This window comes from Argopecten irradians, chromosome 6, assembly GCF_041381155.1.
Source record: "Argopecten irradians isolate NY chromosome 6, Ai_NY, whole genome shotgun sequence".
NCBI classification, from domain to species: Eukaryota; Metazoa; Mollusca; class Bivalvia; order Pectinida; family Pectinidae; genus Argopecten; species Argopecten irradians.
The window spans coordinates 8,393,598-8,412,372 of record NC_091139.1 but is presented as its reverse complement, the minus strand read 5'-3'; the positions used below and the strand labels follow the sequence as shown (position 1 = coordinate 8,412,372).

General features: G+C 38.0%; 2 protein-coding genes across 5 annotated transcripts in view; one reads left to right on the top strand and one right to left on the bottom strand.

The window, feature by feature from the left end:
• LOC138324885 (uncharacterized) overlaps positions 1-10,423 on the top strand; it is a 34,361-nt gene extending 23,938 nt beyond the window's left edge. For 2 of the 3 annotated variants that reach the window (XM_069270110.1, XM_069270111.1), the window contains exons 2-3: positions 3,658-3,734; positions 7,248-10,423. In XM_069270110.1, the coding sequence (XP_069126211.1) occupies positions 7,249-8,691 (1,443 nt within the window). In that variant the 5' untranslated portion in view covers positions 3,658-3,734; position 7,248 and the 3' untranslated portion in view covers positions 8,692-10,423. Of the gene's footprint in view, positions 1-3,451; positions 3,532-3,657; positions 3,735-7,247 lie in introns of those variants that run through there. The other variant, XM_069270112.1, reaches the window with a different exon arrangement.
• A 184-nt stretch (positions 10,424-10,607) lies between these two features.
• On the bottom strand, positions 10,608-16,916 carry LOC138324886 (uncharacterized). Of its 2 annotated transcripts, none has more exons than XM_069270113.1 (4): positions 16,286-16,916; positions 14,573-14,819; positions 13,950-14,108; positions 10,608-13,339 (listed from the first exon to the last, which is right to left on the bottom strand). In XM_069270113.1, exons 1-4 carry the CDS (start codon positions 16,319-16,321, stop codon positions 12,693-12,695), a joined length of 1,089 nt encoding a protein of 362 aa, XP_069126214.1. In that variant the 5' UTR covers positions 16,322-16,916; the 3' UTR covers positions 10,608-12,692. The 2 variants fall into 2 exon arrangements, with proteins under 2 accessions (XP_069126214.1, XP_069126215.1); XM_069270114.1 differs by having other exon boundaries at positions 14,579-14,819; positions 16,286-16,913.
• Between the last annotated feature and the right edge of the window lie 1,859 nt (positions 16,917-18,775).

Below are 18,775 nucleotides of genomic sequence, written 5' to 3'. Positions count from 1 at the left end.
AAGACTATGCACTTTCTGTCTGCTTAGTCTGTGGTGGTATATTTTGACCTAGTAATATATGTATATTTTATATAAATGCGCAGCATACGTTATTAAGGTGGCCTCTTCTCTGTTTGTGATTTGGTAGGCTGTGTTTTTGTAAACGGGAGCCTATGTGACAGTGGTCACTGTAAAACATGTACTGCTAAAGTCACAGAACAGCACACCCAACCCGTCGTCATATTTCTGACACTTTATCTCTTGGCAAACTATTTATTTTGGTTCCTCATAAGCGATTAGGCACAATTAGTTATGCCATTTCTTAAACTCATATTAGGTTGTAATATCGTTTGTACTAATTCTCTAGTTATTTTGATTATTCTGGAAAAAAACCCAATATCAACTACATGTATTTTATTGAAAGGTTATAGTTGACTCCTAACTTACACTTTAATTTTATGGAATCCGGATACATAAGACAAGTATGTTCACCATTGTAGCCTTGGGTGCTGGTATTACGTATCCTTCCCGGATATAGCCTCAGGTTCCGTGACTGCCACGAACTTCCGAACTTGAAATTCCGGTTTTTGTTACTCTCAACAAAACACTGCAAAATATTGATTGCTTGTTTGACACAGCTATCCCCGGGCCCATGGGATAAATATTGATGGCCATAGATGTGCTTAAGGTAACAGAAAGAAACATGTGATGTGAGATGTCGTCATGTGATCATGACGTCATCAGTTCCTTGTAAAACCCATGTTTAAAATGTTCCATCCTTACACACATCTCGATCTGGCTGGAATGTTTTCCTTGTGAGCCCCTCGACCTGCAACTCGTGCGTGAGATTTGTACTTGAGCTTTGTTTACGGCTGACTGATCTTGAGTAATCTCTTTAATTACTTTCATCTGGAGTAGCCTGATGGGGTGTGCTGATCAAAGTCTTTAGCAGTCTTATACCGAGACTATACTGTACTACAACATCACGATTATACCGTTTTCAAAACCATTCTAATCTGTCAGAGTTACTTCCCTTTTTGTGACGGAGTGAAACGAAGGGAAGTAACTCTGTCAAAGCGGAATGCTAAAAAAACACACAATCATTACATTTAATACTTACAGAGGCGAAGGGACGTTACTAATAAAGATAAAACATTACGGCAAAAATTACAATTGTCATCGTCCTGATATACCCTAAATGTAGCTATTGGTGTTGTGGCATCAACTGTCCTAAATTATCCTGACTGTTGAAATCACACCAGAAACTGCTGTTGGTGCCCCCTTGGCATTCGTCATTGAATTCATTGTTGGTGCCCCTTGACATTCGTCCTTAAATTGATTGTTGGTACCCCCTTGACATTCGTCCTTCAATCGATTGTTGGTGCCCCTTGGCATTCGTCCTTGAATTTATTGTTGGTGCCCCTTGGCATTCGTCCTTGAATTGATTGTTGGTGCCCCCTTGGCATTCGTCCTTGAATTGATTGTTGATGCCCCCTTGACATTCGTCCTTCAATCGATTGTTGGTGCCCCTTGGCATTCGTCCTTGAATTGATTGTTGGTACCCCCTTGGCATTCGTCCTTGAATTTATTGTTGGTACCCCCTTGGCATTCGTCCTTGAATTTATTGTTGGTGCCCCCTTGGCATTCGTCCTTGAATTGATTGTTGGTACCCCCTTGGCATTCGTCCTTGAATTTATTGTTGGTACCCCCTTGGCATTCGTCCTTGAATTTATTGTTGGTACCCCCTTGGCATTCCTCCTTGAATTGATTGTTGGTGCTCCCTTGGCATTCGTCCTTGTATTCATTGTTGGTGATATCCGTCCTCAAATGACCCGAACCGTAGCTAGTTTTTTTCACATTCGTCCTTCATTGACCTTAGCTGTTGATATCCTCTATCATATCGCCATGGTTACCATTACTGGTTGATGACACCGTATATCTTTCAAATCATAATATTGCAGATACCGAGTTACTCCACCCCCGTATCCACTCATCCAATATTGCGTGTTCCACGTGTATTACGTAACTAACACGCGACACCGGAAAGAAAACAATAATAACACATATATCATCTTCGGCGCAAATAAAAAAATACTGCACTCATTTTCCCTTCCTCATTTTATTCTAATTTAAATCTGTGAACGAGGCGACCCAGAGCCTCTATAAATAAATGTGTTTTCATAGTGTGATCTCCCAGAAGGTATCATTATGTATAATTAATCTGTCTACCCGTCATATGTCGCCGGAAGGCTCGTTTAACTAGCAAACTACGGTAACAGCTAACACAATTAATACGGCATCTGTCGCATTTCCGATAATGATATATATTGTTGTATATATATATATGAATTCCATTACAGACCCAGGGCTATAGCGTTTTACTGTATAATGAATGCATTTGTGACACATTATCGATATAAGATATACAAGCTGTCACAGTTAGTCGGTAGTTGCAGAATTCTATCACCATTGTCCAGGATATGTGTGTTTATGCGGTATATAGTTACTATGACAACATTTCCTTTGGTTGTGACATGTCCGGTATTGGTGTGATTTGAGACAATAAACAATCTATATGTCCTACAAGTTTGTCCTACAAGAATTTGTGAATTTGTCATTTGTGATCAACTTTACTGGAAAATCCACACAATTCTTTACCGAATAATTGATATCCGCGATTTAACCACAATTGTACTCTAAAAACTAATGGCAAAGTAAATTTCTCTTGAAATCTAGATGATTAAATGCTGGTCAATTTGTTCTTAAGTTAGAAAAGCTTAATATTAAGGAATGCGTGTTTTACGTAAATATACATAATTCCTATTTATTTTCTTTATTATGAGGTTTTGTCTTTTTTCGTGATTTCCAATTAAAGAAAATCAATGATTTGTTTCGTAGGTGTAATTTTGTAAAATTTAATCCAGACCGAAAGTTTATTGCCCTAAAACGCCTGAAATGTGGCTAGACCCTTACCTCAGCTCAGGCGCGTGTAAACGGTATGACAGAATTCAATCTCTTGCAGATTTCAATATCGATCAATCGTGACTCATCGTGAATCCGTGATATTCAGAATACATCTCGATTCTTTCCATTTTATCTAAAACAACAAAGCCCTTTTCTGATCTCTGTTATAATACATAAGATTAATATGAATTTGGTCCCATGCATCCTTATTAGAACAAGTTGGGTTTTTTTAAAGTGACACTACTGTTAGTTAATTGGAAATGAACCGGTGTTTATTAGTTACAGTTGATGACAACACGTGTACTGTGTTGAATAAGTTAATTATGTAACTAAAACATCAATATTACACAGTAAGAGAACTTGCATCCTGTGCATCAGAAGAAGCCAGCTGTACTCGACAGCACACGTGTAAACTGAGCCAGCTCGTTAGTTTCGTATTCAAACTCTCCACTGCACGTGTTTTGAGCGAGCCATGTTGTAACATTTGACTGTACATATCGATCGTAAACATTACCATAATCGAAAGATAAAATCTCGGAGGGATTAGTAACTTTAAATTCTTTCCGGTGACTGAGCGTCATTAAGCGAGTAGGCATCATTTGTGATACCTGGTGTCTTGTGTGTGTAACGAAGTCACGCGATTCTAATGGTATACAGACGATCTAGTCACGTGACACTTTTTGTATTAAAGCCTATCTTCCTCTCTGTCCACAGACAACAACAGACGGACAGACGCTACGAGTCGGAACAGCTGGTGTCTCCCGGGGTATTGTCTCCGCTCTGACCACAAGGTAGGCTACATTCTATATATCTTGTCTTGTTAGCTTCTTGCTTTTTTAGATAAATACAGAAAAAAAATTACCCTTTTCTTCGGAATGCATGAGTGCATTGCATATTAAAATAAAATTTATATTGCTTTATGACATGTGTATGCATATTTTTCATATAAGAATGGTGAGTTTCAGCTGTTGAATTTTTTCTGATATATATTCCTAATAGAAGTGCTCAGAATAATTGTAAATTATTTTGTAGCTCTCCGAGCAATTGCAACTTAAAGGTTCACATTATCATTTGGCGTATACGTCAAACTCTTGGCCGTGTCCTTACCCATAGAACATCCACGGTATACCGATGTAAGATAACCATACTTTATCTGGCTATTATGATAATCAATACGCCATAAAGAGGCTACAAGGGAATACACCTTTACAAATCTTGTTGTGACCCCCCGAACAGCGAGAAACTTTCTGGTGACTGCGATGCTGACAAAGCAAAAAGATGTTATCTCTCTCTAGGTATAGTCTTTTTTAATTTTAGTGAAGCGGAACGATTTCCATAAATAGCTAATTCACGTGGGAATCTTATTCTAAAAGATTTGATAATTGTATCAATTATATGCACACCCATGCGCTTGCTCCTGAACTAAATGTTTTGCTCATTAAAACTATCTAGGATGCCTGTAAATCACACAATGTATCTCGTCGTAAAATTACAATTTTTCTCACAGAGGCGAGCGCTCAACCAAAAAGCAAAAAGCAGTTAAATGATAAATTATTATGTATGGCCCATTAGTGCAATCTCGACTCTGCCTACATCACGTTGTTCTTATATAGTTGGATCAAAAATCCTCCGAACGCTCGATGTAAAGTCAGGAAACATTTTTTTTCCAATGTCTCTTAACAAATGTATTAAGACCAGTTTTGTTCTTAGTGTAGCAAAACATTTGACGATGATTTCACCTTACAGTATTATCGCTTCATTATTAGGGTCTCAATCATGTTGGAAAAACTCTCTGTCTAAAGCAAAACTTTTAGGATATTCACGAAAGAAGAGCATTGTTGAGCTAATAAATTATACCAGTAGGAACCTGACCTCTTGTGTATATGAGGATGGCCTGATGTATATAAATAGTAAACAATATCTATACACCGAGGCGGCACGCCACGAGGCCGTGTACTTGCGTGTAGCACAGGGACGCGGGAATAAGTATTCTCTCAACACAGGAATGTGGGAATCCATGTCTGACGACACAGTGATGCGAGGGTCAGTAATCTCTCGACACAGGCAAAGATAAGATTGTCGACTTCGGCGCGAGGATTAACATGTACTGTTGATTCCCGCGTCCCTACGTCGATCCCCGCGTCCCTGTGTCCACAGGTCCATTCCCGCGCCCCTGTGGCCACAGAGTACAGACGTACTAAAATACACTAGATAGCACAGAGCATAACCATCCTAAGGTTTTTCTGTAAGTCGAGCATTCACCATTTCAAGGGCAGCTTTAACCATAGGCCGTGACGCACACGAGTGTATGACGTTTATTGCTGTAGTTGTGTCCCTTGGTTAATGCGGTTTAGGGAGGTGGGTAGACCAGGTAGTTGCTAGTATCATTAGTAAATGTGATCTGGCGGTATGTCCTGCTGGGTGTCTAAGCAAGGTGTTTCAGTGAGATTGCACTATGAAGTACGTAAAACTGTCCTCGTTTTGGACGTCTCGCACATATTGTTTATACATGGATAGTGACATCTAAAATCACTCGCTTTATCAACTATGTTTTAATGTTTAAATACACATTAAATCGTTCCCTATGTTGCTTTATCAACTATGTTTTAATGTTTAAATACACATTAAATTATTAGGGATCCACGTGTACTACCAATTTCCACATCGAAAACACCGAACTTAGAACGCTAGCTAATATAGAAATAGCGTTAGTCTAGAAGGTATTACGATTCGTGGATATGGCCATGTATATCGCATGGTCCATTAACTAACTTTTGTGGCTGAGCGGTCGAGTGTCGGGTCCATGTATCGTTATACATAATGTCAAGTGTGATCATTGTATGGTTAGTTGACCGCTTCATAGTCTACCCCGGCCTCTTCACGTTTCATTTGGTGGCAGCGGTGGGATTCTAACCCATGCCTTAAGACTGGTTTCGTGGTTACTTTGGTGACAGCGGTGGGATGCCAATCTATGCTTTAAGACTGGTTTCGTGGTTACTTTGGTGACAGCGGTGGGATTTCAATCTATGGCTTTAAGACTGGTTTCCTTGTTACTTCGGTGGTGACAGCGGTGGGATTCCAATCTATGGCTTTAAGACTGGTTTCGTGGTTACTTTGGTGACAGCAGTGGGATTCCAACCTATGGCTTTAAAACTGGTTTCGTGGTTACTTTGGTGACAGCGGTGGGATTCCAACCCATGCCTTTAAGACTGGTTACTTGATTACCCCTTGGTTATTTGACTTCTCCATTGTGTACCGCGGCCTCTGTACGTTACATTTGGTGGCAGTGGTGGGATACCTATCTTCAAAGCCTTATAGCGCGGTCACCTTTCGAATGGGTGACCACTCCGTTGTGCCCCAGGGGACTCTGCGGCAAAATAGATAAAATATCTCCAATTATAGTCTTTTATACCAATGAATTGTTGTTTTGGAATATCTACACAATCTTCCTCATACCGTGCTAATCAATCTCAAAGGTTACTGATGAGTATAAGTGCTTAGCTTCATGGGCAGCTAAATGTTATAAGGAACTAGTCATGGCGAGTTTTAAATGTGAGCTACAAACAATGTGGCCTTAATCTCACTAAGGTAATGGTGTTAACGACTGTAAAATATTTCTAAATTGCCGTAACCAGAATATATGATCACTCCAATTACTATTATCACTTTCTGTGTTTGACTGTGTATTATATCTGTGTTTGATGTATTATATATGTATCATTATAAGGGAGATAACTCCAAGTTTAAAACCGGTTAGGATACATTTTGGTATCGTATTAGAGCAAACAGCGTATTGCAATACTATTTGCACTATATGAGCTTCCAACTTATTTGACATAGTGATATCATGTTTGTACCGTTTTGGTTGGTTGCCTTTTCTTTTCTTGTTTTCTTAAATATCTTATCGGAAACGCCCCGTGCAGTCCTAAATAAATCCAGACTGATTAATGGACGTGGCATAATTCACCATGTTCTAGTGATAAATTTTCGAAGATATTTAAATAAAAATATGTACTTTATCCAGCGAACCAGGCATCATAGAAGATTTGATTGAATATATATCATAAAGTAGAATGCCATCTCAGTTATAGAATTTTAAATTGATGTCACGACATCACTGATAAGTATAAGTATGAGCTGAAGTCTTTTGCTGCTCCCGTATCCACCATCGAAATCCAGATGAAATTGGTTATAACGAAATCACAGGTTAGAAATGGTGATATGACGTTTACAGAAATATTCTTTAAAACTCTGAGTAATAATGTCGACATTTTGTAAATGCATTTGCTTTTGTATCATTACAGGATGGAACAAGAACGTATGTTGCGCTCTGGGAAGAAGCTGTCACGAAAAAGTCCGATGGAGGATAAAAACGGGACGACCTACTCCAACGGATTCCACAAGCACCAGGAGAAGTCTGAGAGTAAGAGCATATCATGGTACCGACAGTTCTTCGACAGGTCCTGTGTACCATTGTTCCTGATGCTAGTTACTCCACATGTCGGTATCCTATTTTGGTACACACACCGTCAGTGTAGCGGGAGCTACGCTAAGCTTGGTATGATGTTTGCTGAGAAATCATTCTTTCCCGGAATGTACGAAGTCTGGCAGAGGACCCTCCATTGGCCACAAGATGGGTTGTGTTTCTACATCCTCATCGGTTACGCCGTTTGGGCTCTTTTCCTGATGGCATTCCTTCCCGGCGAAAAAGTGGAAGGCCCTGTTACTCCTAAAGGGAACGTCCCTATCTACATAGACAACGGTTTTAAGCATTACGTGGTTACCATGACTACATTGGCAGGATTAACCGTTGTTTTGAAGCAGTACGGTATGAGTCCGTCGGTCGTGTATGACCGTTTCGACGAAATTCTCTTGATCCTGAATGTATTCAGTTTCTTGTTCTGTGCGTTTTTGTACTTGAAGGGAATTTACGCTCCATCTTCAACAGATTCCGGAACCTCTGGCAATCCTCTATTCGATTATTACTGGGGTACGGAACTTTATCCTCGTATCTTTAATTTCGACGTCAAAGTTTTCACAAACTGCAGATTTGGAATGACCGTATGGGCAATTCTTGTTGCCATCTTCGCCTTAAAAAGTTATGAACTTTACGGATTCGTAGACAGTATGTTCGTATCGGCCTTCCTCCAGCTGGCTTACATCACAAAGTTCTTTTGGTGGGAAGCAGGGTACATGCGCACCATTGATATCATGCTGGACAGAGCCGGGTACTACATTTGCTGGGGATGCCTCGTTTTCATCCCATCTTTTTACGCTTCTGTAAGCCTGTACCTCGTCACCAAACCTGTCCATTTGGGCCCCATGACGTCACTCCTTATCTGCTTATGTGGCCTCACATCAATTTATATAAACTACATTGCTGACTGGCAAAAACAGAGAGTCCGCCAAACTAATGGAGACTGTCTCATCTGGGGTAAGAAACCTAGCATTCTTAGAGCCAAATACATGCTGGAGAGCGGACAAGAAAGGGAGAGCATCTTGCTAGCTTCCGGTTGGTGGGGCATGTCACGACATTTCCACTATATACCGGAAATACTTTTGGCGTTTTGCTGGAGTTTGCCAGCTCTGACCGAGAACATAATGCCGTATAGTTACGTGCTCTATCTTATCATTCTCCTCACTCACCGAAGTTTCCGAGACGATACAAAGTGTGGAATGAAATACGGAAAGTTCTGGGCGGAGTACTGCAGGAAAGTACCACATAAAATTATACCATACCTTTTCTAAGCTTATATACTGATATGTGTGACGCATCCAGTCAAAATACTGCTAGCTACAAAAAGATGCCATGATAGTGACAATATCAGAAAAATGATGATGTCAAATTGTGGTTGAATGTATCATCGTTTATCTTCATATGTATTGTCGTCGTAGTTAAACTTCTATTTATTTCATTATATTTTCATTTAATGTTGTGAACATTATTTTTTTAAAAGTGTATCATATATGCTTCATTCCGGATTTGTGTTTCGTTCATTCGTCAATTCTTGGATTTATTACCCTTGAAAGAGTTGGTATTGTTACTGACTCCGTCTACTACCGTTTATATCAACGCTACAGGGTGACGTCCATGACAGTTCTCCATATGACCAACCTGATTCAAATACAGTCACATTTAGATGACCTCAGTTTTAACCATAAAATGTTTCATTTAGCCAATCAGAAGCCGATTTTTACACATGTTAGAGGCAATAACTGATAAATACCGAGTCATCATTGTAAAACAGCTTTACTTTCGATTTGGTAAGGCTAAGCTATAATTTGATTGGCTAACATTTGATAAATTGAACATGAAATCTTATTGGCCTCTGTCTAAATTTAGTGTGATGCAAAATGACGTCATGTATTTCAATCAGATTGGGAAGTGATGTAACTTGATGACGTCATGTCGGTGGTTGGTCATTCATTGTTAGATCTGTGAAACGCTTGTATTGCAGTATTTTTTTACTGTTTTAATTTTTTGACATGTTTGCAATGTGCACTAATGCTAATGGTGCCTAAATATGTCATTTTAACCATGCGTCGTTTTCATGATGAGATTATGTTGTAATATCGGCAGATTTTGATAGACATTAATGCTCAGTTAGCTATGCCCAATACTCTTGCCTGCTCGTGTTCTGGTGGTTCATTCGGAACTCCTCGGGGAATAGATATTACCACGATGAGTTCAGGATGCTGATTATTATGAACGAAGTGGTGAGCATATAGTTGGTATTGTGTAATATGAGGAAGGTAGTGATATCAAAGTTATTCATTAATTCATGTGTCTCAGAGAAAATTGACTGTTTGGAACAGTGCAAGATCAGTTTCTGCGAACGAATTATCGGTTTTTAATTTTATATTCAAATTTTGTGCATGGATTATTTTGCCAATATCAAATCGTTACAGACACAGAATCATGTTGTTAAATGTAGCAGTTTATGAACGAACATTTGTATGCAATGTAAATAATCAGATTTAGCGAGAAGGTATCAGGAATGATCTTGTGTAAATGCTAGTTTATGAAGTAGTGTTTGCTTCAATGCTGTGACAAATTCACTTGGTGCAATTTGATTCAAAACATGTAACATAGCAAAGACTGTTTTTAAATTTGCTGAATGTAAATTGTTTTTTTAATTCAAACTTTATCATTTTACCTCAGCTTTATCATTTAACATTTTCTCGATGAAATCTTCATTTTATTGATTCCTTTTAGAAAGAAAAATTAATGAATAATCACCATTCTAGTCTGTTGATATTGTTTTTCGACATGAACTCTTTATTCTAATGCATTTTCAAAAAAATAGACCTAATATAGAAAATATATTTCGTGTGTCTCTTAATGTATTTTTGCTTAAAAATATTTTATAAGTGGTAAACAAATATACCATGTGGTATCTTTTGAAACGGGCATTCGGCTGTTTATGACAGTGCATATTTTTAAGTCAATAAATTCAAACAATTCAAGTGTGAAATATCATCTGAGTTGTGGTTTATTTTGTTGGATACTTTCATTTCCTTTATTTACACGACATGACACATGCATAGTGGTTCCAATCGACACCTCTAAATTATCAATGTGAAATTTTTATTGTAAAATTTGATCCTGGTGTAGGCAACACCTTAGAATTTCTATTATTGCTCATTGAAAACAAGGAAAGAAATTTTGATGGTAAGCATTATTTCAATTTATTCAAATAATCTCTCTGGTATTTCAAAGTTATAAAATAATCCCTCTGGTATTTCAAAGTTATAAAATAATTTCCAGGTAAGATGAAAAAATAAACAAAATGTTTCTCTCACTTGGGCGGGTTAACAATAGAATAACACAATATCTCTCATACCTACTGGTGTATATGTAATACTGGCTGGTCTCGGGCAATACACTCATGTCGTCTGGGGCTATACCCATGCAATAAAGCCTCGTGACGTTAAAGCGTCAACAAAATTAACTATTTCATTGGTACAATTTTTTTCCAGAAACTAGGCTGGGTTTACTTTAAAAGATACAAACAACAGGATTTGCGTTAAAAATATCACACAATTTTCTTATATGGAGAATTGACTTGCAGTTGCGGATTTTTCTAATTTATTTCAAAATGGCGGAAAATCATGGTAGTAAAATTGTAATAAAACGTCGAGATATGAGGGAAAATAACTTTTGCATACCTGGATATTAAGGATAGGGATATTCTTCCCTCGGGATCACAAAATGTTGTAAGATCCTCGGGAAGAATATTCCTATCGGTCATATCTACCTATGAAAGAGTCTTATATTATTTGAGATTTCTGATTAAGGGCCAAAAGAATAAATCCAATCACTACTGTGGCGGTAGCGCATTGTCATTAAACTGAATGTTGAAATAAGAGTTACATCTATATCGTACTTTTGTCAGGAAGGTTCAAGAACTCTTGGAAGAAAGGAAAGGGGTATTGTCGTGAACATTTTAAAGATTACACAATGGCAATGATGCAACATCCGTAACAAATTCCGATTTTACTTCTAATTTTTGATTTTTTTTTTATCTTATTACATTAATCTATTACAAAATCATGTCTAATATTTGAATTTTCCTATAAATGATATTCTTCGATATCGGCCAGTTTTATCTACAACTTAAGCTTAAAATTAATCGTAATATCATCAACTAGACCAAAAAATATTTTGTAAACTTTAGTAAAATTATCGTTGTCAATCGTCAATCATTTACCAAATAACACCACATAAAAGTACGTGTTCAGAGTTTTACAGTTCCCCGGAAACGATTAGAACAGATATTGTGACAATGGTAGAACGATATTCAAACCAGAGGCAGTCACGAGAAAATGATTTCGTCTAATATAGATCTACACTTATTGTAAAATCCCTTATTATTCTGGAATTACGAAAGGTACTTGAACCAAATGTTCACGATCACTGTACGACGTTACGTGTGCTGTAATATTGTAACCTTCCCATGTGTAAAATTTCCTATAAATACAACAGATACAGATCCTACCCTGCAGTATGAATGACAAGTAATACCTACTGCATACCTCTATAAGTGACCATTGCAAAAGTGGCCTATTGTAACCTCCTCCCTATCATATTAAAACCTTGTAAGTTTATATAGCAATATACACGTATCACAAAGTTGAAAACATGACGATAACACTCGAGTCCAGGCCCCGATTTCTCGAAACAAAAGTACAGACTTAAGTCAAAACCTAAGTATTTCTCCTTATGTAACTTATATGAATGAATTGAAGGGTTTTACGTGCCGCCACGTGATTGTTTCTGGGCACGCGTAACTTATATGAAAATTTATGACTTAAGTACGTTTCGTTGACTTAAGTTTGTTTCGAGAAATTGGAGCCAGAAGCGCAATATTAAAAACGCTTGACAATATACAAATCGCCTATTTGGATACTTATGAATATGTATAAGATGGTTTTATCAAATAATTGTAAAAACGTCTGTCGCTGCTTTATCTTCTTCCGGATTAATTGAGTATTGTTCCATTGATCGCCAAACATCATATAACAATGACCAACTACGCAGTAATCAGTACATATATTTTGTCACTGAGGGACAATATCAATGGATACGCTTCTCCGAATAATGCGCTGTGGAAAAAATGTTCTTATGAAAATAAAGATATATCGAAAGAAAATCGAACGCTGCTTTCACACCAGACGCATTCAAAAGATATAACGTCGACTGGTTCGTGATTCAGGTAAAATAATACAACATAAAATTAACTCTAAAATTATACATCACTTTCGATTGAACTACTTGAAGATAAACGTTTATTCCTTGGACCATTCCCGGGAACTGTAATTACATGTACATCAATAGGATCCGGATTCATATTTACGGATTTGGTTTTTGATGTTATACTGTCTTTAGAATTATCTCTGTTCTTCTTGCTGCCAGTTCCATTTTGAAGCGTTCGTTTGAATTCCTGGAAATTCGTCACCTGTGAAGTTTTAGCTATATCGTCAGCTGAGACGCCTAATCTTCCCCTGGATGACAAACTCTGTGAGGTTTGAGAGAAACTGACTTCGGTTGATAAAGTGAGGATATCGGAACATGATTGGCTGCGAGACGAGCCTCGTTCTAAGTTTCCTAGTCCAATATACGGTAACGTCAGTTCTGGTTCAGAAAACCCCTTCATGTTGTCATAGTATCCAGGATTGTCAAAGTCGTTCTTCTCACTCGTCTTTTCACTGTGATTCACAAGGTCACTTTTGCTCCCAAAGAAAAGTTTACCTTTGTCCATGTAGACTAGAACGAGAGTGGCTATCCCTAGGAAAATGGTGACGAATTTGATTCCGTAACCCCAGGATAAATGTCCTTCCTCCAAATTAGATACTTCTGTCCCTACCATCAACATCACTATGGCAGTCACACAAACTGAATTAAATTAGAAACAAATTATAAAGGAAATTTAAACTGAAATCGAAACGTGTTGATGGAATTTTAATAAGCCATTATTATATAGTTGACGAAACGATTATTATATAGTTGACGAAACGATCAAAAATATGAGTAAATGTGCGAGAACTACCTTAACAAGCAATCCTAAAGTTATATGTCTGTGACTTGCATCTACATGTCAGTCATTTAGGGAGTCAATCGGGATCGGGTAGTGAGGGTATTATGTGGACAAGTATTAAATACATATCAAATCAATTTTTTATCAATGAGAACGGATGCCGACTATTAACGTTTCTCGTAATGCACAACATAGGCTTACATCTTAACGCATACGCAAATTCCACACAACATAAATTGTGTGGTTGGGTCCTTTTAGTGTTTCAATCCTTCTCTTTGGACTGCGACATATCAAATCTAATATCTCTACCAAACCCTCAAAGTACAAATCAGCTCTAAGTTATGGACATGCACATTTTCATTGTTACATAATTACTGAAGGCTACATGGCTGATAAATTTATTAATCCCTTCTCTAAGTTGTTCAGTTCGGAATGCTCATATACAACATTTTAGTAAAACAAAAAAACCTTCTGGAATCAACATCCCGACAAGAGCTCCCGTCATCCTCGGCTTGTGGGGCTCCAACTTCAATACGCATGCGTAACCAATGAGAACAACTTCCGTGAACAGCATTAAGAGGAGTGAAATGGTCATCAAAACTTGTGCCCCGCCATGCCAGCCTGTATCTGAAAGGAACGCATTGTAATGAAGCAAGATGGACCGACATGTGACCTGGTGTCTATACAACCTCTTCAGAACTTTGTAATTTCTAGAATGAAATTCGTTAAAACGAATTCGATAGGCCTATGTGAATTATGTATGAAAAGGGGCAAATTTTCCTATTTTATTACGCGGTAAAACGTTCATCTTCTAATATGTTGACACATCCTACATCTGCCATTAAGTCAATAATATCACAGTTTCATCAATGCCGACATGTAACCGTTATCAGATTCATTTGTGTTTCACAGTATCACGGCGCCAGTTTCACAGGACCAATCTGCAGTTCCTTCTATTCACAGTTAATATGTCTGACATTGTTGGCAATTTTCTGTAAGATATCCAGCGTTAAAATGCAATGTACTACAACATTTACCTTGACTATCCTGTGGGAAAAGAGCATACCATGCATATCTTCAATAAAACTTACATTTACCTGCGTTAAACGAAGATTGTTTGAAAATGCTTGTGGAACACTTGGTCTCTTTAGTGATGTCATCAATCCAGCAACCTCGCCACAGTCCAAACCACGTGTGACTGTTCTGGTATGTGCACGTCGCCCATTGGTCGGAACAGTACGCGATCACGTGGAACAGCAAATTAAGCGCGTGTATACAAAGAGCAAGGACAGACCAGCGGCCGGGGTTCTGGTAAAGCTGGATCATCCTGGGATTCATCTACAACGTAAGAAAATGAGACAATTGAGAGTTAATTGGAATGACTACATGACATAAACAAAAACAAAACCATCCTGAATTACCTTTGATCTTAAAGGAAGAAACGAAACGCGGTCCTGTAGTGCATGAGTATGGCAACTGTGTATTTTGGGAGTCTGTGGCAGAATTCTTCTTTATAGTGCTACCTTACTGACGCAAAACATAACAATATCTACAGAGAACACCCACCCGTAGTCACACTGAAACTTGACGACTGTGAGATTCAGTCATTGCACTACCAACAAACTGAAGATTCTTCACAGCGGCGGACAATGAGTGAGCCACTGTCGAGAGAGACATAAAGAACGAGAAGGTCAAATAAAATGCGACAATTTACGATAATGCAGTCGTGGAAGTAGGTTCAATGATAACGTCCAACTAACCGCCCCAACAAATCAGCAAGCAATTGAATTTTAACATTTTCATTGAAAGCGAAGAATAGGTGCGTTGAGATTTACTATAGGTTACAACAACAAAGACAACACCACAGATTTGTTATTTTATGACACTTTAATTTTGAAACTTTTGACCCATATTCACCCTTGTAACGTACATGTATAACATGACTGAAACACACCAGTGCCTTCATACGGTGTTCTGATGTTTTGTGGTGAACGGGAACGCCATCATTATACATCATTTACACCCAATCACATGAATAAAAATATTACTAATGCACACTCAACCATGCAGATGCAGGTGAAATTGTGAAGTTAGTTTAGATAGAATACAATGTGATTCGCCAAGACGAAAACGCTGAATAATTAATGGCGACGCTTATGCTGGGTGGATTCGGGGAGTTTGTAATAGGATATGAGAGAATGGTGTGCAGTGGTATTATTACTAGACATAACTATGTCTTGTTTGAGTCGCTACATACACATGTATAATTTTGATTTGATTTATGCTAAAGAGCGTCAGAAGTTTTGTTGTTGGGGAAAACCTTGAAAATTTTAGAAATGTCTCTCTTTCACCCGATATCTGCCATTGTTATATTGCATGAAGGTATATCTGTAAAATCACACTTTGCCTTCGTTCCTTTTATACGATTTACATATGTAACCACCTTTTAATTACATGGCTTTCTTATACACATGATATAATGTCATTGTACACACCCGCACATATGTATAATTATAAGTTTATCTTTACATGATAATTACAAATAAACATAAATTCCAGAAGTACTAAAGGGTTTTGTATCCTAATTATACAGACAGTCAGTCACCTTTAGACCTACAATACGGACCCAGTACCACATACAGAGGTGTCTGTATAATTTGAATTAAAAAACATGTGGGAATACCAGATCCGAATGCAACATACTGCCCGTTTAGAACACCATTATATACATGCACTATATATTGCTATGCTTTGTATTTAAATGCTTTGTATTCCCGTAGCCCCTTTTGAATATATAACTGTACCTCTGTTACAATCGTCTTCCATCGGTTTACCCCCATCGCACTGTTATAGGGTGTCCATCATCCCTTGCCCGTCCGTGTCCGAGTGATTAAAGCTTCATTTCCATCGACTGCTCTGACAGGGGTACCGATATATACGTTGACTGTTCCTAGTCACCGCCGTGGGAAAGCTTTCAAAATGGACGCGTACCTGTAGTATTGACGTTTATACCCGACCGCTGAAGCGGAACCGACAAGCTTTTTGTATGCGACTCAGCTGTGGGTGTATTTTTAAATGAACGTAATACAAGCTGTAACGCAACACGATCCACAAAATGCGCTAATTCTCCAAACAATCATGACTGACTACCATGTACCACAATGCTTTCTGCATGGACGATATCAGGAGGCGTGGCCTTTTGTCTATTCCTTGTTAGTCTACGATCTCATTGTTAACTACCAACATGTTACGGGTAGATGTTCGGTAACAGAGGGCGTATGGGGTGTTAGGCTTTATGTCTTCCACGAGCATGCTGCGAGTGTATGCATAAGCAGAAAGGGGAAGGTCGTCCAATGTTATAGAATATTGCTGACTAAGTTTGAAAAAAATGCTTCATCATTCGCAATTCGCCACATGATCGACCAATAGGCAACCTCAAACTGACAAGAGGACAAGGGAAAACAGAAAACCAAAATAACGAATGTTGAAATCGGTGATGGTATCAAAACATGACTTACGGTCACTCTTGCTTCACAGACAAGTAACACAATGCCCTATCAAACAACCCCTCAACATGGCAGTTAGAAGACTATCCGATGGTTTCTGGAGGTTTAGTTTCGCAGAATCACTTTGTCGACAACACTGGAAGTTCTGGGAACCCCCGAAGAAGGAAAATGGATGCTCCTTTGAAAATGATTTTAATGTAATGTCAACACCAAAAATGCTGTCCCACTTCCTTCTCTATTAGGCTCCTTTTATTCAAATTTAGAAAAAATCACGCGAAGAAAAATAGCAGAACTGCCTGGGCAAGAAAAAGTCAACAAATCCTAAAAGTCACACCGGAAAACAAAGGAGATTGTTTTCCTTATTCTAACAAAGACAATTCTCTATATCTCGAGTACTGTGTGCCATACAATTAATCAATCATAAATCTCTGTGCGAAAGTTTGTTGGAGCATGAATTGAAAACAAAAGTCAGACTGTTATGTCCATACAGAGACTGTTTTCAATTCAACTCTTCAATCTTAATTTCTGAATTTCATCCCAGTGCGTTTTATTTTGAGAACCCGAAAATCGAGTTCTTAAACAACACAATATTGTGTATTTTCACTGGACTTAATGAGGAGCAACAACCTAATTATTGTGTGTAACGCATCTTTACCAACGAGCAGGGTTAGGTTGAAAGAAAGTATGAAATCACCTATGTAGAACCATCCAAGACAAGTGCGTGGAAAGGGAAAGTGTCCAGTAGAACCAACAATAATATAGAAACGCGTACTAGATGACAACGGCTACTTCTGGCCATTCAAGTTATGCTAGATACGTCTGTTAGGGTTGACCTCAAAGACAAGAACCTGAAAAGATTAAAAAGAAAGTCAAACAGCAAAGAAAAAGTAATAATCAAAGGCGGATATATTTTACAATCAGACCTATCACCAGTCACAACTCGAACTATCAAAACTGAACAGAAAAGCATATTGGATAAAACAAAAGACAAATTATCAAGTTGGCAATCTTTAAATTAAACGGAATATAATCTATGGTCCAACCATTACCAAGATTTGAAACCCGCTACCAATCATAATGAAGAAATAAATAGAAGACGGATGACTACCATCCAATTAAAAAATAGGTTGTCTTTTACATGCACGTAAAAATGTTTCAGTTTGGCTCTGGCAAAAATCGTCATCGAACGATAAAAGCCGAAATAACCAACCATATTGAATTGAATGGCCGGTTTTGTTATACAAAAGTAATGTGGTTTTACTAATGGAAAAGCATGCAGAATGCCCATAATTGTGGCTTCATATTACAAGCACATATTCCACAAAATTAATGAAGAAAACTCATAAAATTATATCTACCATTTTAGAAGAAAAACCATCGTTTCTCTTTGAAATATGAGCGAAAAATAATCGAATATCGTTCTAAAATTAAGGATACCTCAGTGTTTCGTGTGTGAAGTAACACTCGATGTCTTTCAAGCTTAAAATACCGCCAACTTGTTGAAAATTGTTATGTCCATATTTGCACTGTGCATAAATTAAGCCAACGAACCAACTACGGATTACCGCAGGACACTGTAAAGGATGGGGAACACCATGGTACAGCTTCGGGCGTCTTCCATTTCTGCTGAAGACTTGAAATCTGATATCTTTATTACGGAAGGGCAATTGCAAAATGCCAATGAACTCTCGGGAAACACTGTTTCCCAACAGTTTGCAAGGAACTATAGCGGGTTATTACTATAGATAATATTAACATCAGAAACCTTCGGATGATTTTATCTCTTGA

Coding starts and splice junctions, on each gene's coding strand:
- LOC138324886 (XM_069270113.1), bottom strand. CDS start 16,321: ATGGGGGTAAACCGATGGAAGACGATTGTAACAGAG. Junction 14,820..16,285: donor GGAAGACGATTGTAACAGAG/GTACAGTTATAT, acceptor CTTACGTTGTAG/ATGAATCCCAGGATGATCCA. Junction 13,340..13,949: donor CGGGATGTTGATTCCAGAAG/GTTTTTTTGTTT, acceptor AATTTAATTCAG/TTTGTGTGACTGCCATAGTG.